We start from the raw sequence: 27793 nt of genomic DNA on the forward strand, positions 1-27793 counted from the left end.
TTGTTTTGCTATTGTTTGTGTTTGTCTGTTAATTGCATTTTTCTTTTGATTAATGTTTTACTTTTTCTTGTTCTATTCATATGTATGTCTCTAATTTTATGTTATGGAAAATAAAAATAATTGATAACAAAAAAAAAAAAACATTTCATATCACGATTATTGTGCCAAAAGAAATCGCCGTTTACTATATTATCGCGATAATCAAAATTCATTATCCCGGGGCGGAACATTTGCCAAAAGATTTTGGCAAAGACATTTGAAAAAAAGATCAAGTACGTATCAAGTACGTATATAATAAGTACCTTTTACCAATTATAGATGGTTTAAGTGGTACCGGATATGCAGCTCGGCAAATAAAAGGTGAATTGATCCCAGTGCATAACGGAGGACGATATCACGATATATTAAATCTCCACAATACGATTATCGTGAGTGTTTTTTATCGCGATAAACGATCCCTAGTTTATGGGTGTTCATATGTGCATGTACTGTACACGTGTGTGTGTGTGTGTGTGTGTGTGTGTGTGTGTGTGTGTGTGTGTGTGTGTGTGTGTGTGTGTGTGTGTGTGTGTGTGTGTGTGTGTGTGTGTGTGTGTGTGTGTGTGTGTGTGTGTGTGTGTGTGTGTGTGTGTGTGTGTGTGTGTGTGTGTGTGCGTGCGCGCACGACTGCGCGTGTGTGTGTGTGCGCACGACTGCGCGTGCGTGTACTCCCACAAGTGTGTCGGGCTTGCCTTTGCACTTTGTGGCAGCTGCCTGTTTTTTCTTCTTTTTTTTTGCGTGCGTGCCTGTGTGTGTGTGTGTGTGTGTGTGTGTGTGTGTGTGTGTGTGTGTGTGTGTGTGTGTGTGTGTGTGTGTGTGTGTGTGTGTGTGTGTGTGTGTGCATGCTTTGAAACGTTTTCACCTCATGCAGCTGTTCAAATACAGTCGTGGCGGTGGCCACAGAGTGTTGATTTTGACAGGGAATTTTGATGTGGTTTTAGTCATCGTCTTTGGAATTAAATGTAATTTAGTTTTAATAATGTTTTCCTCATCTGAAATGTTTTAGTTTTAGTCTTGCTTTAGTCGATTAAATACGGTTTATACTTGATTGCATGCTGAAAATAGCAGATCTACAAGTTCACAACGCGGCACAGTGTGACGCGAGCTTGTTGATCTGCTATCTCCCTCTGAGCTTGTATTTCTGCTATTTCCAGAGCGCAACACCCCGAGCTCAACCAAACATAAAATGACATGTCCTGTAGTTGTACTGGATCTCTTCTGCACTAGTCCCTCCGTAACTTGTAGTCCCTCCTAATTTGTATTTCTTGACCACTTTTATTTAGTTTTTATTTAGTTTTAGTCTGTGAAAAAAGGTAGTCTGCGAAAAGGAATTGTCATAGTTTTGGTAGACGAAAACAACACTGGTCCTGGGCCTGTGTGGAAGGTGGGAGCAGCGTTGTGGGTGCTACCATGGGCCTCCTTCACCGCCTGACCTCAATCCTCCTCCGCGTGCGGGGAGTGCTTCGACGGACGGACGGATGGAGAGAGAGATCGGGTTTCTCTTTTTTTTTTTTTTTTCCTGACAGATCAAAGAACGTGTTTGAGTACTTTGTACTCATTTTTTTCCCCCCTTCTCATCTGTGGTCCTCTGAAAATCTTATAAAAACCCAGCCTGGCACGCCACGTACGTTTTTGTAATGCAGGAATTTTTCTTTTTCGTTTTAAGCCCAATAACGTCCAGATGTGCGAAAATCTCGCACGTAGCGTTTTTCCTGTTCTATAAATACACAGGTTGGATAATTATTACACATCAAAGCCAGGAAGGGAGTGGGGTTTTGGTTATTGATTACTTTATTTCAGAGGAATGATCATATCAGAGTCAGAGAAAGGAAGGCGTCTCAGCAGCTAAAGCAAGTCTATAGCCATTAGAGTGGTGTACAATCCCACCACATACAGTACATTCCTTGCGTGTGTGCGCTGAAGTGAGAAACCCCTGACTTTGACATGGATGGAAGAGATCTGTAGAGTTGTGTGTTTTAATCTAACCCTAGAAGAGAGGTACTCTTGCATACCTACTAGGACAGGTGCGTTGGAACAGTGTAATAGATACTGAGAGGAGAGGAGTCCCGCACACTGTCTTCACTTATAACTTTATTCAGCTTGGCCCCCACCCTCCCTAGACATGTTATATAGCTGGCTTTATGCGAGCTGCTTCTTTTATGCCTGATGAAGGTCTGAAGAGACCGAAACGTTGCTGAATAAAGTTATAAGTGAAGGCAGTGTGCGGGACTCCTTCTCTCCTTTTAATCTAACCCACCTCACAGAGTATTTGATAGGGGTTTAATTGTGTACTACTGCTAATTCCACTGGTTGGTCAAGGGCTCAGATTAATTTGCTCAAGTTGAGCAAACTAACTTTCTCCAGTCCTGAATGCTAGTGACCAGGTTTTAGCCCATTTAGAACGGGTACACATTATTGTGTATCATTATTTTATGCTTTAACTATCGGTGCCGCGCTGCGAGCTTGTAGATTATTGTAGACTATTTTTGAAAAATCGTGAAAATTTAAATTTTGACAACGATTCTCTAAGTGTCTTTTGAATCCTTCTAAGGTTTTTTTTGGAAAAACCTATTTCTATGTCAGCAATCTGGCTGGCCATTGTCAAAGAAAAGGTCCTTTTCACTTAACTGGAGCTCAGTTAGTCTGTTCTTGAGAGTACTACTGTGTCAGTGGTTCTCAAACCTTTTCATGTGAAGGACCCCCAAAATTATATTTATTTGGCCACGGACCCGCATCTCAAAATATTTAGTTCCAGGGACCACCCAGAAGCAAAATTTGAGTTACAAACGTTCGCTTTAAAAATACATATATTCAAAGATATGCGCACATTTTCACGACTTTTTCAAAAATAGCAGATCTACAAGCTCGCAGCGCTGCACTCGGTGCCGCGCTGTGAGCTTGTATATCTGCAATTTTTCCACTGGTTAACTCAGTTAGCGCCGGGCGACTTTACGAGCGACTAGTTCACTATGGCGTTTGGTGCCGAGCGACTCGGAGCGACTTTTATATAAAAGCATTGTTTAAGCTTTTAATATGTGTTTATAGACGGAGCGAAATGGTTAGCTTACCTCAGCTAATGTCCACACGTAAACCGTGAAAAAAAAGGATACGATTATGACGTCACCTTTAAACCAGGGCTTCCTGTTGACAACAGGCCTCTGCTAGCGTTAGCCTCAATGCAACCATCCGACCCTCACGTAGCTTCACTAGGTCGGATTTTGATTCTGAAACTTTCTGTGTGGCATCTATATACGTCCCGATGCCCATACCAATGGTGGTTTGAGACGATCAAGCACGAATTGAACAGTATTGAGCTGAAATGGTGACCGGCGGCCCGTCCATGTTAAGTCAATGAGGACCAAGTCAGCGTCTCATCCTGTTATGTGGATTTAAACAGGCTTAACATGGGACCATGTCAGTGTATGGTGTATGGTGGTCTCTAGTGGTCATCTGGTGGTATGGTATGGTGAACGTGCATTCGTTAAGGTGGTCTGGTTAAGGTGGTCTGGGGGGATACAAAATAGCTATTTCCTGGCGTTATAAGCGCACATTCATATTCATATTTTGGAAATCTGGCCCTGTATGAGTTAAAGCATTCAATAATTCTAGGCCTAAATTTAAGTCTCTCCCCTTGTATTTGAAAGGCCATTTTCCATTCTCTGAATGAAATGTTGAAACTCGAAACTCCTAGCTGACCAGTGAGCGGCTCCAGTACGAAGCCGCTGGACCATGACTGGAACTGGGACCAGCTCCGGTGCGACGTTCCCGCTCGCGACAAAAACCTCTGGAAAAGAGATCAGTCGCCATGGCTTTCCGTCAAGACATCTGCCTTTTATCAAGGGCAGGGATTTCAGAAGTTTTCACCCCTCACACGGCCGTCATCCCACAAAAATGTTTGATATATATATATATGTCCGTCAATCTCATGGTTTATTGGCCCCTCTTTATTCGCTAAAGACATTGGATCGGCCAGCCAGAGCACGGTTTTGGTTAGACTCCCCGTGTGGTGTTGCAATATCTTCTGATGAATCCCCCCCCCCCACCAGTGCAGCTGGTCATGGTCACTGTACAATAGGTAACTGAATCCTTGTCTGTTTTTAAGAGCTGGCTGACCGTCCGTACTCTCGCACGGGAAGTTGCCGTTTCATTTCCAAAGAGGATGGCTGTTTTCTTGCATTTAAGCAATGTTGAATTTTATTAGCGAGGATGGTTTGGTAGCACTTTATTGACAATGGCCATATCCCAGTGTTATTAGCCTGTGTGTCACATCAACCTATAGCAAAGCATCCTAAGCACGCAATTGCTATGCACTTCCTACCAAAACAGATGACACATTGGAGACAGAGGCAGATTCATTGATTATAGTGTACATGAAATAGTATTCCATGGGTTAGTAAACTGATTTAATATCCAGAAGTTGTATACAGTTGTAGTATACAGTGTTTGTCAAAAGTGATCATTGTATTATTATAATATGTGTATCTCTGCAAATGGCTGTTTTCAACACATATTAAGACCACAACACTGCTCACCAGGGGAACCACTTGGAAAGAGAAGAGAGAATGTGCGTGCGTGCGTTTGCGTGTGCACACACGCATGCGCACGTGTATGTGGGCGAGCGAGACAGAGAGAGGACAGTGCAGGAATGTTTGATTTATGGGTGAAAGTGCACGGAGAGTTAATCTCCCTGCCTCACCTCTCCCTTCTCCTTCCTTCCCTCCCGCCCTCCGAGCCGTGTTTGGGTGCTGTCGGGAGGCAGTCCTTCCTGCCTCCTCACCCCCATCTACATAGCTTTCCCTCCCTCTGAGTCTAGTCTGCAGGAAATAAAGTGATTGGAGGGCCTGACTGAGTGTCCTGTGGGGGCCCTGTGTCCTTTAATAGGAGGAAGTGGATTAATCTGACGAGAGTGGGCAGCTACTGTGGAAGAGCTGCCACTTTTGTTGTGGATGCTATAGAACGGGGGAGTTAATTGGCCCGCTTCAGACACAGCTTGACAATCCAGCCTCATGGTTTTGTTTAGTTTTTTTGTTTTTTGCCTTTATTGATAGGACAGTAAACAGACAGGAAATGGAGAGAGAGATGGGGAGTGACACGCAGCAAAGGTCGTCAGGGGATGGGACGATATAAAAATGTCATATCGCGATAATCAAAATCCATTATCCAAAAAAATAGCTGATCTACAAGCTCACAACGCGTCGCAACGCTTGCTAGCTATTGCTATTTTTTGGAAAAGACATTTGATAGAGAGTGAAATTATAGAGGGTTTAAGTGGTACCGGATATGCAGCTCGGCAAATAAAAGGTGAATTGATCCCAGTGCATGACGGAGGACGATATCATGATAATTTACATCTCCACGATACAATTATCGTGAGTGTTTTTTGTGGACTGCCCCATAGGTCGAACTCCCGTTGGGTTGAACAGCGTCGGCAGGTTAGATAATCACCCGCGAGCTTCGGCAAGTTAGATAATCACCCACGTCACGGTTACTGAGGTTAGGTTTAGGGTTAGGCATAGTTTTACTGAGGTTAGGATTAGGGTTTGGGTTAGAGTTTGGTGGTCGATCCAAAGGGTGTTCGACCTAATGACATGTTACCGTATTTTTTATCACGATAAACGATAATATCGCATATTGTCCCATCCCTAGTTTGTGATGTCAGGCTGGCATTGCAACCGAGGGTGCCCGGACCATCACGCTGGCGAATCACTTAGCTTATGCTCATGCTCAAATGTATGCTCAACAAGAAATAACTTTATTTACCCTGACGCTGATGAAGACCAGAGCAGGTCGCAATGTGTAGGTCTTTTTTTCTTTTTTTACTTGCCGTGTAAAAATAATGGGCTTTTAACTTTCTTTTCCTCTCTACAATACTACACTATGCCTTGGATGTATTGAAGGAGACTTGCTGTTTATACTCTAACTTGATGGTATAATACCTTATTCTAATCTGCAATCATTCCTTCCATGTGTCCTATCTAAATTAACTTTATTGTTGGACTTGAACTCGGGTGGCGGTGTTCTTGTTCTTGTGCTATTGTTGTTGTATTGATTTGTGAGCTGTGTGACTGCTATCTGCGTTGCTGTCTCTGTTATTGTTGGGGTGAGTTGGTGTGAGGGAGCCGTGAATAAGCATTTCATTGTTTCTTGACAGTCCAGAGTTCAGAGTTTCTTGAAACAGGTCGCTTTTTTATTCGCTTTTTTATTTTTAACATATGAGCAGTAGGGAGCAGTAGGATGAAAATTTCATATCACGATTATTGTGACAAAAGAAATTTTTGACAAAAAGCGATTTACGATATTATCGCGATAATCAAAACCCATTATCCTGGGGCGGAACATTTTCCAAAAAATAGCAGATCTACAAGCTCGGAGCTTGGAGATCGGCTATTTTTTGGCAGAGACATTTGATAGAGAGTGAAAAAAAGACTGTATCAAGTACGTATATTATAAGTACCTTTTAACAATTATAGAGTTTTAAGTGGTACCGGATATGCAGTTTGGCAAATAAAAGGTGAATTGATCCCAGTGCATGACGGAGGACGATATCACGATAAATTAAATCTCCACGATACAATTATCGTGTTTTTATCACAATAAACGATAATATTGCGTATCGTACCATCCCTAAAGAGCCGTGCACACAGATGCACTGTGTGTGTGTGTGTGCGTGTGCGTGTGCATTTGCGTGCTCCCACCATCGAGTGGTTTGGTGTTTATAGCCCAGCTCAGATCCGTGTGTGCATGCAATACGCCAATGAAGTGCAAAAGGCCAATGTGCAAATGGTGCTAGCTTCATAAAGGGCCTTTTGATTCTTGTGTGTGTGTTGCACGCCCCGTTCCCCACCGTACAGTGCCAGCCTCTTCCATCCAGTCCTCGCCCCCCCCACTCTCCCATCCCCTCGGTTCAGAAGTTCAGTTCTTCGTCCAGGGGTCTGGGCCAGAGTGGAACTCGTGGCCAAAATGCAAACCTCAGATAATATCCACTGCCTCTTTGATAGCTGCGGTTAACTGAGGCTTCTCTGTCTGCCCATCACAGAGGTGGTCCTTGTAGGATTGACAGGGGCACAGACAATAAATCACAAGCTCTCCTGAAGATCACTCACGCTTCTTCATCGTAAACAAACTGGTTTCTTTTTGTTTTCCTTTCCTTTAGTTTTATTTTTACATTTCACGATTTTACCAGATGCGAGTTCACGAGCAGGGCTCGAACCACAATGTTAGTTATGTGGCATTCGGCCAACTTATCCAGTGGAGCGGCTTTGCTCTGCCTTTCTGTAACAGGTGAAGCCTCCCTTCTCAAACCCAAACATCTCATTCTGAACAACAGCCTCAGTGACCCTTAGGTTGCCTCAAGTATACAGTACATGATGAGGCAAGGGCAACACAGAATCTATTTGCAGAACCTTTCTTGTCTCTGCCCCAGGCCCAGTCACACGTGCGCACGCACGCACGCGCACACACACACACACACACACACACACACACACACACACACACACACACACACACACACACACACACACACACACACACACACACACCTCCGTTGGGACTGGGAGGCCTGCTTTAGCTGAGCTGTCTGTGGGCCCTGTGCCCAGCCAGGGGTGAGCAGGGCTGGCATGGCACTCTCACCTACCTGTGAAGCTGGCCCCCAGGTTGGTCCCTGTGGCTAGAAGGGGACGTGTTAGTGTGTGTGTTAAGGGGGGGGGGGGGGGACTACAGTATGCATTTGTTTGCAGAGTCTGTCGGGGCATAGAAGAGGGTTTGACTGCAGGACAGCGTGGCTCCATGGACCTGTCACACCAGCCCCTCGTCTACTTGCTCCCCCCTGCTGTGTGCGCATGTGTCTTTGTGTGTGTGAATTTAATATGTATACTTGTGTATTTAACATTTGAGTGTTTGTGAATACGTTGCATTAGCCTGTGTGCGTGTGCGTGTGCGTGCGCGAATGTGTGTGTGTGTGTGTGTGTTTCCTCCGGCGAGACTCCCACCTCCACCTGTGTGTGTCTCTCTTGAGGCCAAGGCAGCTGTTTGATTTGATATGTTTCCCAGATGACCTCAGTGTGTTTACCCGGCATTCTCCACAGTCAGCAGAGAGCGCAGACAGAGCCACAGGCCTCACTTTCAGTTTGTTGGCTTGTGGTGTGTTGTTTCACCCAGCGTGCTTGCTTGCTTATTATTTCGTTACGAGTTGGCTGTTTGTCTTTGTTGTTACACGTCTTTTATTCATTTGTTTCTCTTTCTCTTCTGCCTGACTCTCTCTTCTTCCGTGTCCATTTCTCTTCCTCATCCATTTCTTCCACTTCTAAATCTAGGACTGTCACGATTATGACATTTTACATGACTATTAATTGTCACTCAAATAATTGCGATTAACGATTTAATTGTGTTTCTGTCATTGACAATTACATTGGCATCAGTTTGGCTGGTAGGCTTTGAAGTTGCACATGGCAGATATGACACATAACCTAAATATAAAAATAAATTACTTAAATATTTGACAACTTTATACTTGAAAAAGAACATTGATAGTGGAAAGCCGATCTACAAGCTCACAACGCGTCACATCGCGACGCGTTGTGAGCTTGTAGATCTGCTATTTCCACTATTTTTGAAAATGTTTGAAAATATGAACATTTTTCAACATGTAAACGATTATGACGATTATGTCAACATAATTGTGATTATTTCTCCCACTTCTAAATCCCCCCCTTTTCCCTTCTCCACAGCCGTCAGAACCAGTCGAAGGACCAGGCCCAGCAGGTTCTGGTGTCTCCCAGTCAGCTTCCCGAGGAGGCAGAGTGCCTCACGGTGCCCAAGTACAAGAGAGACCTGGTACAGAAGCTCAAGATCCTCCGCCAGGAGTTATCCCAACAGCAGCCCCAGGCCGGCCATTGCCGTATCGAGGTGTCCCGCGAGGAGATCTTTGAGGTGAGGGAGGGAGGGAGGGAGGGAAGAAAAGAAGGGGGTGAGTGACAGGCTACATGTACCATTTTGGCATGTAACCTGGAGGAGGTTTAGAAAAAAATCACACCCATGTCAACTGAGTGGTGGAGGCTGTGCACCGCTGGGTGAGTGGAGCAGGGGTTGAGGTATATGGGTAAAATGCATGCAAGGTTGCTCAAGTGTGTGTGCGTGCGTGCGTGCGTGCGTGCGTGCGTGTGTGTGAGAAATGGGTCTTTGAATTTCAACCTGAACCTCATGCATGCAGACACACTGACACTGGTCAGTCACTTAAAATCTTTTTAATCTTAGACTTGCCCACATATTGCCAGCAAAGAATAAGGAATGGACTGCATATTTACCACAATTCAAAGTGCAGAGTGAGGTGAACGGCACGATACCTATGTTCCTCAAACATTCTGTCCTCTCTCGCGGTTCAAGAGTACGTTTTCCCATCCACTTGGATACTCCCATAAAGGTCATTGCCTGTGGCAGATTAGCTGCTAGCTATTACACACACTCACACACACACACACACACACACACACACACACACACACACACACGCACACACACACACCATTATCTATGATGTGTGATGGTAGTCTGTTCAAAATCGAAAGCAGACCCCTTGTTTGAAATGCGGATTTTCTCAAGTGCATTTTCTCTGCGGGGGAGTTCTCGGAGTCTAGGAGGTGCCGGGCCTTCATCGCCGCAACAACACCTGCAAACAGACTACATGACCCCTCGTAAAATATGTGATGGAATGTGCTGGAAACAGCCGTGTCTGTTAATCTAAGGGAAGACATTTTTGTTGGCTGATCTCAACGCGAAGCGGTGGGGCGGGGGCCCGAACCAGAGGTAGGGCCATGGCAAGGGGCTAGACATAACTTCATAGCTTCACCAGACCGACCACGGCATTAAATTATGACTGAATAGGGCAAGTGTTAGCCGGCGTGCTGTCAAAGCTGTCTTCTTGTGTACTTTTCCGCTGCGATAAGGCACTCTTATTTCTTCCGCGGCACCTCTCTCTCAGCGTATCTGGAGGGCACGGGTGGATCGCTGCTGTCAAAGAGGCCATGTTATTATAGTCTTATGGGTTGTGTTTATTATAACTGCCCCTAATCCACTTTAAATGAGCCTCCCCCTGACACTGGAAGCTGTCTGCACGTGGGCCTAACACTTGACGGAGGCGGTCAGATCCCAGCAGACAGACACACGAGAGGGGTTGAATGGTTCGCCTTTATCAAAATACAACATAGTGAAAAGTGTTGTCATGGTACAGAGCGGTTTAGACTGTTCGCACCCTGCAGTTTTTTATTTGCAATCCACTAAGGATAATCGTTTAGTAAAAGGGGTTGCCTGTTCGGGACAGATGAGGCAGGAAAGTCAGCCCAGCTGACGGCTTTGTACATTCCTGCCATGTTTCTCATGAGCCACCATGCAAGGCATCGGACTGTAACAGTGGGAGGGTGCAATGCTGGCTCTGCTCACTTCTCTCATGGGGCCGCCAGGCCCAAATGTGTCACGTGATTTTGGGGACCTCTTATCGGCCCTTTAAGCCCTGATAATTGAGTTTGATGAAGGGCCTTTGCCACAGGGTTACTTTGGCACACATCCTCATCTTCTGGGACGCTCAGTTCTACATGACGGGTCACAGGAATGTATGTTCCTTGGCCTCCTCCCCAGAACCGCCATCGCTCACACGCACGTTAGCCAGCAGATAGATGCCTGCCCCTCTCTCTGTGTTTCTCCCTGGCCGGCGGCCATAGAGACTGTATATACCAGATGGTCCCTCTTGAGTCGTTTTTGGAGAGCTAAGCGTTACTGTCACCAACTGTCCGCTTGGTTCTCTGTGCCGTGTCTGTAATACGTGCATGTTTCTGATGCAGGAGTCGTATCGTCAAGTGATGAAGATGAGGCCGAAGGACCTGTGGAAGAGACTGATGGTGAAGTTCAGAGGAGAAGAGGGGCTCGACTATGGTGGAGTGGCCAGGTAAGAAATCTGTATAAGACACTCACTGTTAGGCCTATGTAAAAGTTACATTGCGGTCTGCCCCCTTGTGGCAGACTTCACGCTCACAGCCTGCTGAATGTGTGTTTCCTTCAAAGAGAATGCATTTGTTTTGCCAAAGTCTCTTCATACATTATCCATGATGACAGAGGATTACAATGCAGTGGACATATAATTGATGTCTGTCTGAATTATCTTTTCTCACCATAAATGTTCTTTATCTCCTGTCCGCTCCCATGCAGGGAGTGGTTGTATCTTCTGTCCCACGAGATGCTAAATCCGTACTACGGCCTGTTCCAGTACTCCCGTGATGACATCTATACCCTGCAGATAAACCCTGACTCCGCTGTCAATCCGGTGAGTCTGAGACAGAACTGACTGACAGCAACACAGAAGACCCACGCAGCAGACCGCTGCCGTAGTTTTTTTTTTTTTGTTTTTGCCCATGGGCTTCCCCGGTAGTCTTGAAGGACAGGACAAGTACACTGTTAGTGTGTCTGGTCTGTGATGATAAACCATGTCTGATCCATTATGAGAGATGAATAAAAATCATCCTCCATTAATCATTGTCTGAGACCTACACACTTGTGATTTATGGATTTTAAATTAACATCTTTAATATGGAGAAATGTTTGTTAACCACTTGATCTGAGACCTTACTGATTAGGCGCTCGGTCTACCTACGTTATATTTGTCTAGATTGATATTTTATGCATTTGATATTGATGTATTGTACCTTGCTTATTGTATTGATGTATTACCTTGCTTATTGTAATGATGCATTGCCTTGCTTATTGTAAGTCGCTCTGGATTAAGAGCGTCTGCTAAATGCCTAAACTAAGGCACGCACGCACACATACACACACCCTCCCAGAATGCCGTCACTGTCGAGAGGGATCACGCAAAGATTGGGTTGGTTCATCGGCTGTTATCTTCTTCCCTGGTTGTTTGGCCTGGCGTCCCCCCTCTGTTCTCAACCACCGTTCTCAGGCCAGCAAAGATACTCTTCTGGAGTGAAGCAATGGATTTAACTGTTCCGTGGAGACTCTCATGATAGATTATACACTGACTTTTTATCCTTTAGGATTTCTCAATCTGTCAAAAGACAAATGGTTGAGATTCTGATGTCCTCTACTTGAGTAGTAAGCGGAGACTTGAGACGGACAGACAGGTAGACATTCTAGCTGAGGGCCAAATGTCTCGACCCAATCCCAGTCTTGAGCAATCGGATGCGTGGAATTTGTTCAGAAAACATGAATGCACGAGTTCCCTAAAGGATGGAATTGGTTTCAGATGTATGTCTTTAAAAGAGAAAAGAAAAATAACATGTGCAGTGTTCTTCCAGAAACTAACCAAACGTTTGTCGTCTCTCCGGTAGGAACACTTGTCTTATTTCCACTTTGTGGGGCGTATCATGGGCATGGCGGTGTTCCACGGACACTACATTGACGGAGGCTTCACCCTGCCCTTCTACAAGCAGCTGCTGGGCAAACCCATCACCCTGGACGACATGGAGTCTGTTGACCCAGACCTGCACAACAGCCTTGTCTGGATACTGTACGTAGAAAATTAATTAATCTTGAACTCTAGCAACCCAATTCTGGGGGGAACGTTTGCTGAAAATACCTTAAGATATCTAGTGTATTCCATGGGAATAAGGTCAGTTAAGTATAAGATTTGAGTGGTTAAATGTTTCCTGGGAATTGAACAAGGAAAGGGAAGATGTGCCAATGTGGACTGGAGACAAACTCATTTGCATGTTTTCTGTGGAACTGAACTTTTCTATGGAGGCATTCTAATTTCACTACTTTATCCTTTATTCTTTGAATTCTCGCTCCTGATTGCATAACGTTTTTATCCCGACCTGAATTTGTACAAAGAGCTGGCAAGTTATGATAGAATAATTATTCACAAAGGGAAATTGTTACAATTATACATGTCATGTCATTAAAACAACCATTATAGGAGAGAATGACAGTAATGCCTAGAGACATTACCTAGGTCTTACAGCAGTTAATTATAAAATTATAATAAAATACATTGTCAATGTTTTATTGTTCTCAGGGACAACGACATCACGGGCGTGCTGGACCACACCTTCTGCGTGGAGCACAATGCGTACGGTGAGATCATCCAGCACGAGCTCAAGCCCAATGGCAAGAGCATCCCTGTCACCCAGGACACCAAGAAGGAGTATGTGCGGCTGTACGTCAACTGGCGCTTCCTGCGGGGCATCGAGGCCCAGTTCCTGGCCTTGCAGAAGGGCTTCAACGAGGTCATCCCCCAGCACCTCCTCAAGGCCTTTGACGAGAAGGAGCTCGAGGTACTTTTCCACACCGCCTACTAGGGATGGGACGATAAGCGATATTATCGTTTATCGTGATAAAAACCACTCACGATAATCGTATCGTGGAGATTTAATTCATCATGAAATCGTCCTCCGTCACGCACTGGTATCAATTCACCTTTTATTTGCCGGAGCTGCATATCCTGTACCATTTAAACCCTCTATTGGTAAAACGTACTTATAATATACGTACTTGATAGCCTTTTTTTCACTCTCTACCAAATCTCTTTGCCAAAAAATAACCGATCTACAAGCTCACAACGCGTCTCAACCGCCCCAGGATAATGGATGTTGGGGATATTTTGATTATCGCGATAATATCATAAATCGCGATTTCTTTGGTCACAATAATCGTGATATGAAATGTTCATATCGTCCCATCCCTACCACTTACTCCAGCATACCTAACATGACTTATGTGATAAAGTTTGCTTATAATGGCATACCCAAAGGGATGCCAGGGTTCATGTGGTTAAATTCTATTACATTTTCAATTGAATCAAATCACAAATCACGTCAAGTTGTCTCAAGACACTTCACATGTAAAGCAGAGACCCGTCGGTCCCACCCTGAGCAAGCCATTTTTCGACAGTGGCAACGGAAAACTGCCATGGAAACTTGTCTCCATGGCGTGAAAGACAGAGGGGGTGATACAAGCAATTAAAAGTAGTAATAGTAAATATATTACTGTAAGATATAATATAATATATTAGTGTAAGATAGTATATAATATGGGGCACCTGCTGGCCTAGCAGTCCAGGCGCATACCACATGACAGCATGTCGCAGGTTCGAGTCCCGTTCCCGACGACCTTTGCTGCTTGTCCCTCCCCATCTCTCTCCCCATTTGCTGTCAGTCGACTGTCCTATCTATAAAGGCATAAAAGCCCCAAAACAAATCTTTAAAAAAAAAAAAAGTATATAATATAATAATAATAATAATAATAATAATGTTACATAAATAGTATATACTGCCTTACAAAGCCAGAGTGCAGTAACTAGGTTTTTGGACACACAGACTTATTTGTGATTTTGGGGGATAAACAGTTACCTCAATAACATATATACAATTAGCGTAATATCAACTGCATTCCAACGACATGGCTTATGTGTCTAGTCGGGCCACTAAGACGCAGCCTACAGGATATGGCCTTATAATCCATTATGTCGGAATACATTTGGAATCATCTTTTTTTTTAATTCCTCTCTCTTCTCTCCTTGCAGCTGATTGTGTGCGGGCTTGGTAAAATAGACATCAAGGACTGGAAGTCCAACACGCGGCTTAAGCACTGCACTCCCGAAAGCAACATCGTCAAGTGGTTCTGGAAGGCGGTGGAGTCGTACGACGAGGAGCGCAGGGCCCGCCTCCTGCAGTTTGTCACCGGCTCCTCCAGGGTCCCCCTTCAAGGCTTCAAGGCACTGCAAGGTACAGTGTGATTCACAGGCCTGCAAGACCCAACTGGCCCTCATCTGACAGGCTAACCTATTAACTCTTTGTCTGTACACTCCCGAGTTTCCCGAGTTATTCCCGTTATCTGACGCCGCCACGCCAGAGTTTCCCGAGTTTTGGGCCGTTTTTGCAAAATATTTTTTGGACTTCCTTCTATCTACTAGGCGTGATCGCGATCGCAAAATTGCATGTTTGACCCCCATACCAACCCCATCTTTCAAACATGGCAGCCATGTTTGTTTACCTTTTTAGAAAACATAATGGCTGCATTCATACAACGCCTTTAGGCATGTAACGGTATACTGTATTACGGCATTACCGTGGTATAAACAGCCACAGTATTGATACCGTGAGATTTCCGAGCTCACTGCATTGATTTATTTATTATTTTATGTGCATATGATGTGCAACTCTGTGATGAAATAAAACATCACGTCCCACATTAAGATAAGTGGTCAGTCACGTCACATAAATCAAAACCAAACAGATTTTGTGAAAATTGGAAGTGAAATTGGATTAAGCATCGGCTGCAGTAGATTGCTGGGTGTTCTACATGTTTGCTGATAATTAAAAAAAAAACAGATTCACATTGGTGAAGTCCAACCAGCACCCCCATTAAAAAAAGAAAAGTAGTCTGATTATAAAAGACAATCCATGATCCACACAGGTCTGCGTCTCTATGCGGATCCTGCCTGTCGGAATAGCGGCCAGTCGATAGGTCCATATAGAACCAAATAGACTCACACAGGCCATTTGTTTCCGTTGGCACCGCAAGCCATCAGAATTATGGGTGGACCCCGCGGCATCCTATCGACTATAAATAGCTGAATAAAGCTCAGGCAAGATCAATACAAATCCTTCGTTGTAGACTACGATAATGTCTCATTCAAAATAGTACTGTACTACTATAGTGCTGTAGATCTATTTCTTGGCACATGGCAGTGATGTTATACTAAGACTCAACCCGCTCCCAATTTGTCTATTATATTGTAGCATTTTTAATAGCAGAGGTAGTAGCAAACATACTTTAGAGATCTTCACACTCACTCTGTATTGTTTCTCTGTTCTCATAAGGTTTAAGACAGCAACTTTATTAACAGACAAATCATTCCTATTCTGTCACTTCTACAACTCTCCAAACCCCCACAGTCCACAGCGCCCTCTAGAGGCAACTGTGCAGTCTCTAAAATATATATATTTTTAAGTAATCTATCAGATAAACCACCAAACTCACTCACTCACTCACTCACACACTCACACACTCACGCTCTAACGCTCTAACGCTCTAACGCTCACGCTTATCTACATTTATCTATTCACTCGCTTCAGCAACTGATCCCAAAGTTCACATGGTATTGGCCATTAGCATTATACCAACGGTGGCGGAGCCCGAATTAAATTTCTCCCAAATTAAAGCTGTTTATTAGCGTTTTCTTAGCCTGTTGTCAGGGTTACGGTCCGTTCCTCCAGGCCATGGGATCTGTAGCCCCACACACACACCCCTCTCTCTCACAGTTACGGAGCCCGAATTTCATTTCTCCCAAATTAAAGCTGTTTATTAGCGTTTTCTTAGCCTGTTGTCAGGGTTACGGTCCGTTCCTCCAGGCCATGGGATCTGTAGCCCCACACACACACCCCTCTCTCTCACAGTTAGGAATGTGCATTCTCTCTCTCTCTCTCTCTCTCTCTCTCTCTCTCTCTCTCTCTCTCTCTCGCTTTTACCAGGTGCGTTTGATGTGTGTCTCATCTTCCAACGGGTATGAAAAAACTATGTGGAGCAAGCGCATTCATACTTCTATTCACCTAAAAATGATTTTAAATTATTTGTATCCATCATAAATATACACTCCTCCATGAGCTGCTCCTTACATTATGATGCTCCCACATATTCTCACGCACGCACCAGCTACAGTAACTTTCCCCACAACCCACACTCTGCACATATTTTGGAGCACATATCTTCGAACGGGTAAGGTCTAGTGCTTTTAAAATCATAATTTAATATTTTACTCAATTCATTCATGTGTTAGGCTAATAAAATACGTTTTCTTCAGAGAATGATACTGTTTTTGTTAACATTTACATCTCATGGTAACAGTCACATGATTACTTAAACGAAAGGAGGGTGATGTCTTATGACTGTTAATGACAGCAATTTATGTAAAAAAAAATACTCAACAATATATCTGTATTCAAGTGGAAACAGATTACAACAGATAAAGACAAATATTGCGCTGCATCAAAGGAGCCTACCTATCCTGTAAAGAGCTCTCTGGCCCCTATACTACACTGTGGGAGGTAAGGTGGAGCACTCACTTTTTTACATTTCCCACACTGATCATCCCTCTCCTGAAAGCAGAGCTCTCTCCTATTCAGTAGCTGTGTTGGCACAACGGGAGGGAGGGAGGGGTGGGTGCTGCTTGTTCTATTCAATCAAATATCTTCACAAGATTCTGTGCTCCTCTTTGTGCGTCAGTGTCACTGTTTTTCTGGCCCCGACTGAACCCTGAGTCAGAGCAGAGTCGAGTGGTTCAGTGGGTCCATCCTGGCAGACACCACTGCCCAGAGAGAGAGAGAGAGAGGGAGGGAGAGAGACAGACATGCAGAGCACACTGTGGTCCACTCAGGGGCGTCACAAGGGGGGGGAAAGTGAGACTGAGTTACTAGGGTGGGCCCAAGGTGGAGGGGCCTTAATTATTTTATACTTTAACTATTTAAAAATAGCAGATATACATGCCGCGCTGCGAGCTTGTAGATCTGCTATTTTTGAAAAGTCGTGAGAATGTGTGCAAATCTTTTTTAAGCGAACATTTGTAACTCAAAATTTGCTTCTGGGGGGGGGGGGGTCCCTGTAACTAAATATTTTGAGACGGGGGTCCGTGGCCAAATACATATCATTATGGGGGTCCTTCACATGAAAATGTTTGAGCACCACTGACATAGAAACATAGGTTTTTCAAAAAATCTCAGAAGGAAATATTCAAAGACTTTGCACGATTCTTAAAAAAAAGCAGATCTACAAGGCACAGAGTGCCGCGCTGTGAGCTTGTATATCTGCTCTTTTTCAATAGTTAAGGTATCCAGGGCCCAGAATTTGGTGCGACACCCCTGGGTCCACTGCTCTTCCTGTTTGACAGTCAGGCAGCTCACCCACCATCCAGCAGCCATAGGGGTCATAAATTAACGTGTTTGCACTCCTACAGCTACACCTGGGAACACACGTCAAACAATATTGCTTAGAGACTCAACTTTGCAGGCTTTGCACGTGCCCACGTTCACAGTAGCCACTGTGACAATTTTCCTAATACTCTGCATTGGTTTTCGGCATAATATGAAATGTGTCCTAGTTGCAGGCAATGTTCCACACAGGGAAGCATGGACCAATGCTAAACAACCCCCAGTCATTAAGCATGGGTGGTGAATACATTTTTGTATTGCGTTGTGACCAAAGTTGGGGTACTGTGCACAGCAACTTTATCAGTTCTTTAGGCTGTCACGTCAACTTGAATAAGCAAGAATTATCTGGAATGAAAAGAACATATACAGTGAGAAGTGATGTAGTAACAATGGCAGCCTTGATGTGTGCATAATTGATTTTTTTTTAAGTGAAATATCCCTTTAAGCCTTACACTTAATTTGATGTACTAGTTAATGTTCAAACTTGTAGATCTATTTTTGAAATCTGTAATAAAAAAAAGTTGTCAAAATCTTTGAAAATAGATAACAAAAATAAGTCAAAAACACCATTGTGCTTGTCTTATTATATGCTGATAATTAGAATAATGCAAATGATAAGTCAATACTATAATAATAAACCCTAACAAAGAATGAGACAATAATTTAAGACGGTGGGATAAATTCTGACTACCTGGGGTGAAAAGTGTGCACTTTGAACAATAATTAAACAATTTATGGGACTTTAGAAATACTAATAATAGCACCTGATCCAGTTTCAAATCAAATCTTGGCTACTTGGTTTAGATTTTTCTTCACCATTGTCACGCAGTTCTAAAAGACAAGAAATATATATATATCTGACCATTCTCTGGTTCTCTTGTCTCGTGTCTCTTCCTAAACTCGTTGTCAATAACTGCGGTTGAAAAGAAGTACTAAACAACTAGAACACCTGGTCCATTCATATGCTGAAAAGCACATTATATATGTTAATATGCATGCAGTGTGCCACTCCCCACAGACAGACAGGCAGGCAGGCAGGCAGGCAGGCAGGCAGGCAGGCAGGCAGCCTTGTTACAGTAGTTTCAGAGTCGCTTCAGATCTCAACTTCAACTTAATAATACTTAAAATATACAAGCAAATCAAGGGATGGAATATTGTTTTAGAAATGTAAATGCATGTTTTCACTTTACATTGATTGTCACTACATGCAAGCATACCGCACCGTAAATAACTGCACCGATTAAGTCATTATATGTTTGTTTAATAGATTTATTTGTTGAGCTGTGTGTTACAAAGATATTGAAATGAGTCTGGTGTATATGTAAAATGTGTGTTCACTGCAAATCTTGTCCACCAGAACGTGCAACCACCCAGCTCAGTTAAGAGCCTCACACACTAAACGCGATGTTGGGTAGGATCAGATGTCGTGCCCGGGGGTTTATCGGTGTTCATTTCAAACGACAGCGATCCTCTATCTTGCGATCGGGCCCGGTATATCCCGCTGTGCCAAGTGAAATATCTCAGACCATTACAAATGAGACCGACGTCTCGCGATTCTAGCCACCCACGATCTCGGGGGGGTGGTGCCATGAGAGACGCGACTAAATGAAAATTCCGCCCCCTCAAGAGGGATAAAATCAAGAGTGTTTTTCTCTCTCTCTCTTTCTTCACTCACTTTTATTTTTTCTGGCAGTTGATTGAATAAAGAAACAAGGCTCCAGCCTCCACGGATTGAGAAAGTGGCAGCGGTTCTCAAACTATGTGTCCCGACCCAACGTGGGGTCGCGGATGGTGCCATGGGCTCGCACATTGCCGACCAATAGAATAAAAAATAAAGAATGAATAGGTCTATAACCAAGAAACGCTAAAAGTGAAGTCGTTGCGACCAGCGTGAAGCCAACGGACACGTTACCAGCCTACATATAGATAGACCTACTGTGTAGGCTATAACGTGTATTTGCCCCTTTGCTTTTTTTTCCTTTTCTTTGTTTGCGCAGCCTCTTAAAGAGTTTTTTTTTATATTTAATGGGCCCAACCACCCTATTCTACCACCCTATTCTATCACCTCTCAAAAAAGCCTTTCCCCACACGTGGGGATATATAATATCGTTATTATATTTATATAAGATAGGCTAATATATTTGGCTTGGTCGGAGTCACAACGGTGAGGTTTGGTCTGACATTTAATTACCTTGAGTGCTGCATCTGTGATGTGATGTAGTCCACATTTTGAAGAATTAATCCGGTTTTAGGTGATATGCAATACCCTGACAGTGTAATGGAACTAAATGAACCATACATGTCCATTTTCCTTTTTGGACAGTTGGTTGAAGGCTTGGATGAGGCGGTGGACCGACAGAGTTCAAGTTTATTAATCTCTCTCTCTTTTTTTTTTTTACTTGGCCGGAGAAAGGCTCACCTGAAAGCATTCTCACTGATTAGGCCTACTTTTACCATCACTGCTCAAATTAACTGTTAATCAGCGTGAATACTTTCAGGTGTGTATCTGATCAATAGGAAATTGCATTACATTCTGCATGACATCAAAGCGACATGTTGCGTGAGAGTTTGAACTTGAACATGAACGACGCGTCCTCTCACACACACACACACACACACACACACACACACACACACACACACACACACACACACACACACACACACACACACACACACACACATCTAGGTCTGTAGTCAACGAGCCAACGACCCAATTAGCGCAGAAGTCCTGCAGCTGCGGTGTTCTGACTCGCTGACATGACCACTCCACTATCCATTCCTGACATTAAACCATTATAGTATTGAGCCTTCTACATTCCCCTTGCACCTCAAAATAATGGATTACTTCTTCAAAATGCGGACTGGATAAAAAGAGGCAGCAACAGGTAATGAGTTATTCTGATCCAGCAGTGGCAGAGAGCAGCAGACTCCTCTCTCTTTTTTTTGGAGTCCTTTGGCAATCTGTTCCCCGACGCACGTCTGACTGGGCTGGGCTGGGCAGCATATACATTTTTAGAAGTGTCTGTCCACAGGGCTGTGAGCTTGTAGATTTGCTGTTTTCAGCGCATGCAACATATGACCCTAGCGACGCACAGTGAGTGCGGTGCGTTGCACTTGCAACGTGCTGTCACAGCACTGCTGTGAGCTTGTAGATTTGCTGTTTTCAGCGCACCACTGCCATGCAACATAAATGACCAGTTAAGTTGAATAAATAGCAAATAATACCAAACAACCAAACAAATAATAGCCCGGGCTCTTATATAAAACATAATAAGGATAATATTAATTGCAAATAAGAAATAACGGCCCAGGCGCTTGAACCGTGCGCTTATTTGAAACAGGCGTTTCAAATGGTGATTAATATTATCTTTTATAAATATAAAAAATATATTATATATAGCCTATATGGGGAAAGGCTTTCGTGAGGCGATAGAATGCACTGCCTTGTCGCCAAATGACTGCGCAGAAGAAGAAAAGGAACGCTATAGGCTATAACGTTTTTGAACAAGTGATTACAACATTTTAGGGAGAGAGTAGGCTAAAGTAAAAAGTAAGTAGGCTAATAATAATAATAAAAGTGTAGGCTGTTCTATTGTGAGGTGACCGAATAGCCTACACTCTGCGCAGCCTAAAAAGGGAGGAGCTGGCTTCATATAATCTGAAGCAATCCCGTGAGCTCATTCAGACGACAATAACTGTAAAGGATTCCTACCCGATGACCCGACAATATCAAGCTTTTTTGATATTATCGTGAGTGCTCCCGACGAGTCCCGAGGTCATAAAAAAGCTAATTAACATAATCCGATCGTGTCGGGGTACTGTTCAAGCCCAAGACCGATTCCGGGGCCGACCAAACGATTTTCCCGGGGGGTCCTCCCGAAATCTTGTCGGGGATCCTCGGCCCCGGGTTCGGCTCATTGTGAACGGGCCCTTATGCAAACCTCTATACCCGTGTGTGTGTGTGTGTGTGTGTGTGTGTGTGTGTGTGTGTGTGTGTGTGTGTGTGTGTGTGTGTGTGTGTGTGTGTGTGTGTGTGTGTGTGTGTGTGTGTGTGTGTGTGTGTGTGTGTGTGTGTGTGTGTGTGTGTCAACAATTCTGTCTCACATCAAAGTCTGCATTAACTTAAGGTAGCTCCCCACCAAACCAAAGTGTGTAAAGGGGGTTTGTAGGGGGGTGTCGAATAAATTACAGGATTAAACTGAAGGCTAAACAAGGGATAAACACTAACCAATTTTAGGCTCAAATATACTCCTGCAAAGTTTGTATTGAGCCTTATGCCTGGCAGTTTGTGTCTTTCTCCTTTTGTGTTGAGAGTCTACTCCTCATTTTGACAAATGGAAAGATATCTTTTAACCAATAAAATTGCTGTTTGGTGTAACTACAAGAGAATAGATTATTTTAACAGCTTAGATCTATCTATAAGCTTTGATTGATTGATTGAATACTTTATTAGAAGTTTACAGGACAGTACAGTTCACTGATACAAGGTTTTTGGGGTCTTTTTTTACAACTCATGCAACACAAACATCGGCTAAATTGTTATTTTAAACAATGATCGGTATCGGCCAAGAATTCGGTGCATCCCCAATTGTAATGTCTTGTCTTGTCAGTTAAGACGCTTAGAAAACTGGTTTGTCAGTGCTTTGCATTTTTACTCAAGAACGAGACGAGTACCCCACGGCTGTGGCCCGGGTGCATTCCAGTGCTCTTGGAGCATATTTCCGAATGCATAAAGTGGTGTATAATGAGGAGGCCACCTAGAACCGCCTCTGGTCCCACATTTTGTGCACCATGGCTTTAGATTAACTGTAGATTTTTGTTACAGGTGCTGCTGGGCCGCGGCTTTTCACCATCCACCAGATTGATGCCAGCTCCAACAACTTGCCCAAAGCCCACACCTGGTGAGTCCACAATATAATACTGTCTTATGCTGCTCATGGAATGCAACATATCGTCGTTGTCGGGTGGAAACCTTGTATGAAACCTTGTATGTCCAAAACCGTTTGTTTTGTGCGATGGCCTTGTATGATGAAGCTGTGTGTCTTTGCGAAAATAATATACAGATTTGAAACTTGGAGATACAAGGTTTCTGCCCGAGAGTGACGATATGTTAGAGATGGGAAAGACTTTGTAATGAACCTAGATAGTTGTGAATCTAGACATAGCATTTATATAACGCTTTTAGGATTCAATCCATTTAAACCATAATTCACTTCACAACTGCTATGAAACTTTATGTTGAACAGAGCAGGGTTCTGTTAATGACTGTGCTTTGTGTATCCATCCATAAACATTTATGATGTTTTAACATGTTCTGAATATTAACTGCTTCATCACACAAGGTTTCTGTTGCAAAACCTGTCAACTTAAGGTCTCTTCTGCCCGTGTCTTCATCTAGTTTCAATCGGATCGACATTCCTCCCTACGAGCTCTATGACAAATTATACGACAAGCTGCTCACTGCCATCGAGGAGACCTGTGGCTTCGCTGTAGAGTGACGCACAGATGCAGACGGGAGGATCTGCGAGCACCAGGAACAACGCAGTTTGACCGTGATTGGACCTCTCCACAAATCAGTCCATTTCAACAGGGGGTGGTCCATGGTCACGTGAGCCCAAGACTCCCATACTCACCAGGGACATGTGGCCAGGCCTGGTGAGGAGGCACGGGTATGGCCAGAAAAAGCCACAACATTTGGCAAGACTCGCCTTGAGTTTCTCCACACCCACCTCTACTTTTTTATGATTATTATTATTAAAAACTGACCTTTACAGCTGCTAATAACTCAGACTATTTACTAACTTGTGGAACCTGCAAAAAATGCTGACTCTTCCCTTTCTTTTGTAAGTTCCTTTTTTAGCATCTAAAATGAATAGACAGTATTCCATGTAGCAATGCATCATCATACCATGCAGAACGTGTCAGTCCACTCAGAACCCACGTGAACGAGACTGGTTTGGCAGAGTACAGGGTTATGGCTGGTTAATACAACCACCCAAAAACACTCTTTAATAGCATAATGGATGCAGAGAGTCTGGGCGGGGGGGTTTGGTGTGAAGGCCTTCCTGGTGCCTTTATGAGGGGGTTTCAGTTAGCACCACGGCTGGACAGCGAATACTGCATCCCAGAACTAAAGACAAGACTATAGAGGCTGTATCCAGAAGTAGAGCAAATGTGACCCAATGTTTACAACCCTCTCCAAAGACCGCAGCAAGGATCTAAACCTGACAACCAGCGCTGCATTCCCAGTCAAAACCTATTTCCTATGTCTGACAATAGGTTTTGTACGAAAGAAAAAAGAAAGAGAAAAAGAAGAAATGAATGAATAGCTTGAAATGTGTTATTTTTATATAATGGGAAAATTAAAAAGAAACACTAAAATTATATATAATATATAAATATATATATAATTTATTGCTGTTATATTCCAGAAACCCTTTGACATTATTCCAGAAAGAAAAAAATTAAATCTTTTAAATGTTAAGTGTTACTGTTTAAATTATAGAAGACAATTTGTGAAAGCAGAATTAAGCTTGAATGAAGTTCACTTCGATTGCTGTGGTTGAAATCTTTATCTAGCCTCTCTCCTACCTATGTGGAGTGGTATGTCTTAAGGGCAGATCAAAACACACTTTGTCCTCTGAGTGCCATAATAGTTTTGAATCTATGAAAACATTAAGCTGACCCTTTAAATGTTAGTGATACCCTCCAACAACATACAGTATGACGGTCTGTGAAAATCGTGCTTTCTGAATTTTTTGTAGTTCTTCGGTCCTTGGGGTTTACATTATTTCCACTAGCTCGACACATTATTTCCAAGTGATCTGTTCAAAATCCAGGAACACGAAAAGATAACCCATAGTGACATTTTGTATGTGTTGTCTGTCGACATAGCAAAAACAACCTCTACTACCTTATGGCCATAGCCATGTGGTGCTAAGTAACATACATGTTCGTTTTATTGGCAAACTTATCTCGCAGCTTAATGCTAGAATTTAAAATACATTACTTGCCCCCCAAAAACTGTTTGTGGCCAAAAGAAAACAATACATGCAGACTTATAGGTAGCCACATTCTCAGGAGATGTCACGTTAAGGTTTTATATTTTCAGGAACACGCTAAACACAAATTCTGACCCCACCCACATTGAGTGGCCTACAGATTATGTTAATTTGCATTGTGTTGCCCATAGTAGATGGTTAATAATGCTGTTGTGTTTCCACATGGGCTTTTGGTTAAACATGTTGTGAATGAGATGAACTTTTTACCCAGCTAAGCAGTCGTACCAATAATGTTTTAATTTCAAGAACACAGATTTTCTATGATTTTACACAAAAACTCTTGAATGTTTTCTAAATTATGCTGCCTGTCTAGCAATCTCTTATGACCATGGACTGTTCTGACGGTTTGCATACACTTAAAAAAATGAGTAGCTCATTTTGTTATTTTTTAATGTAGACAAGTGTATGCAAAGTGAGAAGTGTCCTCAGATGGTGCTTTGTACAGTAATAAGATATTGTTCATTTATGTGGATCACACAAAGTGTAATTTATCTTTAACTTAAGTAGAAAAGGTTTTTCTTAAAATAAAAAAAGAATTGCACACACACAGAACCAGGTTGCCACATGTACTTGGTGACGACCTCTATGTCAGATAGGTAACATGGACTGATCAATTTTATAAGTCGACATTCATTTACTCTCAAGTCCTGTGCACAAAAATAACTCTAGTGTTTATTTCCTACACTACATCTCTCAGTATCGCTCCACAGCTGCCTCTTCCTGAACAACTGAACTTTTTATTAACAAGTCAACATTGAGATGCAGCTCTTGGTTTTTTGTCTCCCCCCCCCCCCCCCTTTTTTTTAGCATGATCCACTAGCAGGACTATATCTCTCATAGCTGACTGATGCAATTTGATGTATGTTAACACTATCATTTTTGTAAGAGTATTTTATTTTTGTGTGTAATTAGTTCTAATTAAACTTGCCTTTGTCTAATGATGTAAGGCACCTTGTACCAGAGATGTAATGTATTTTATATATAGTTTGATCTCTTGTGAATGTGGGCTAAAAAGAGGTGAGTTGTATAACAGAAAAGGCTTAGAAGGAAATACTGCCAAACGTTTTAAGCATTTATGGGGGAAAAACTAATATATCAAATCAATATGTGTTGTGACCACCGCCTTTAAAACAGCCCCAATTCTCCTATTGTACACTTATGTGTGCTCAACATAATGTTGTTCTTAACATAATGGACAATTTCACACTTCTGTGGATTCAGGAAATGGTCTCAAATTGGCTTTAGCTCAGATGCTTCCATCTCTACTGAATTCCCCCCTTGGGATAATAAAGGTATTCATCTATCTATCTATCTACATGCTATACAGACTGACACTCGATCATGTTGTGATCAGGACTCTGTGGGGGCTATACAGTCGGTTCCCTGTTCTTTTTGCTGAACATGGTTCAGTCAGGCTGTATGTTTGGGTCATTGTCATGCTGAATTTGTGACATCAGATAAGAAGATGGATAAGAATCTACCTCTAATCATATGGAACTCATCACTGCCTCATGTAAAACTCACTCAATTGGCTGCCGCCTAAAGCAAGAAGCAAATGTCTTTCTTTTCACTTCCTTTTTAAATGCATTTACCTTAGGCTACTTTAGTTGTCCTTATTTGAAACAGTATTTGGTTCCATCTACTTCATCATCAACATAAGACACCTGCAATATCATTACTTTGTTGTCCCGCAAATCTATAAGACGTTGGACGAAGGTCATTCTGCTACAAAGCTCCATCTGATTGCAATGATCTTCCTCTATCTCTTCCCTATAGTTATATCTTGATACAGCTTGTTTATGCTTCTAAATTGACTACTGGTAGGGATATATACATTGATATATTTGTATTGTACCCTTCAGTCTCTTCTTTCACTTCTGCTGTTTAACAGCTGATGATGTGGTGGTTGGTGGGAGAGGGTGAACAAGCTATATGAATGTATCTGTATACTTGTATGTTGTTAATGTTAGTATGGGACCCTCTCGAAAATGAAATGCTGCATCTCAAGGGGCTATATCCCTTCAAAACAAATCTGAAATCTGAATCAGACGACGCCACTACATTCTGAATTTCTGAATAAACCTCCCAACTCCATTTGCAAAAATACTGCCCAGAACATGCTGTACAAGGAGCCTTGATCATGCTTCACTGTTGCCTGCACATACTCAATCCACGTAGTGCTCTCATCTCAGCCCTTGCCTGAACAAACCGGATTGATCTCTTCCAGGATGACAATGCCCCCATCCTCAGGACATGAAGTGTCAATGAATTGTTTGAAGAGTATGAACAACATAATTATGCTAGACCTTCACAGTTACCAGATCTCAACCTAATTTATTTAACACATTTTGGACTGACACAAACAGTGTTCCAGACTTGTGGGATCTATGCCATGTCTATATACATATCTATTCTCAGAGAGAAGTGTAAAATGCAGCACTACAAGGAATTTCCATCTCAGACTACAGTAGATCATGGTAATGGCCTAGCCATAGGACACCAGGGTCAAGAATTTAAATGTGTTATCAGACTAGGGTGATTTGCATGACCGAGTTTACATGTGTGAGCTAAATAATGGTTCAGTCAGTGGCCCCTAGCCCCCTACCCTTTGGGACGCTGTATTAACATAGCAGTTTCTGGTACTAAGTATTCACCAGATTCAGATGGGGGTAGGGCTTTATGTATGGGGCAACCAGGGAGATAGGCATGCAAATGGAATATAGGCTTGAAATGTTTGATTGTGTCTCCAAACCTAATTAT

The 27793-nt window shown here is 42.9% G+C and overlaps 1 protein-coding gene across 1 annotated transcript in view; it reads left to right on the top strand.

Moving 5' to 3' along the window:
- Positions 1 to 25928, top strand: part of LOC308284493 (E3 ubiquitin-protein ligase SMURF2) — an 85575-nt gene extending 59647 nt beyond the window's left edge. The window contains exons 12-19 of the mRNA XM_080725113.1: positions 8769 to 8970; positions 10875 to 10978; positions 11239 to 11353; positions 12375 to 12553; positions 13061 to 13319; positions 14567 to 14768; positions 22798 to 22873; positions 23371 to 25928. Coding sequence (XP_080581239.1) covers positions 8769 to 8970; positions 10875 to 10978; positions 11239 to 11353; positions 12375 to 12553; positions 13061 to 13319; positions 14567 to 14768; positions 22798 to 22873; positions 23371 to 23470 — 1237 coding nt within the window. The 3' untranslated portion in view covers positions 23471 to 25928. The remainder of the gene's footprint in view (positions 1 to 8768; positions 8971 to 10874; positions 10979 to 11238; positions 11354 to 12374; positions 12554 to 13060; positions 13320 to 14566; positions 14769 to 22797; positions 22874 to 23370) is intronic.
- Positions 25929 to 27793: the final 1865 nt, after the last annotated feature.

The sequence above is a fragment of the Nannobrachium achirus genome, assembly GCF_963921795.1.
Source record: "Nannobrachium achirus genome assembly, chromosome: 4".
NCBI lineage: Eukaryota > Metazoa > Chordata > Actinopteri > Myctophiformes > Myctophidae > Nannobrachium > Nannobrachium achirus.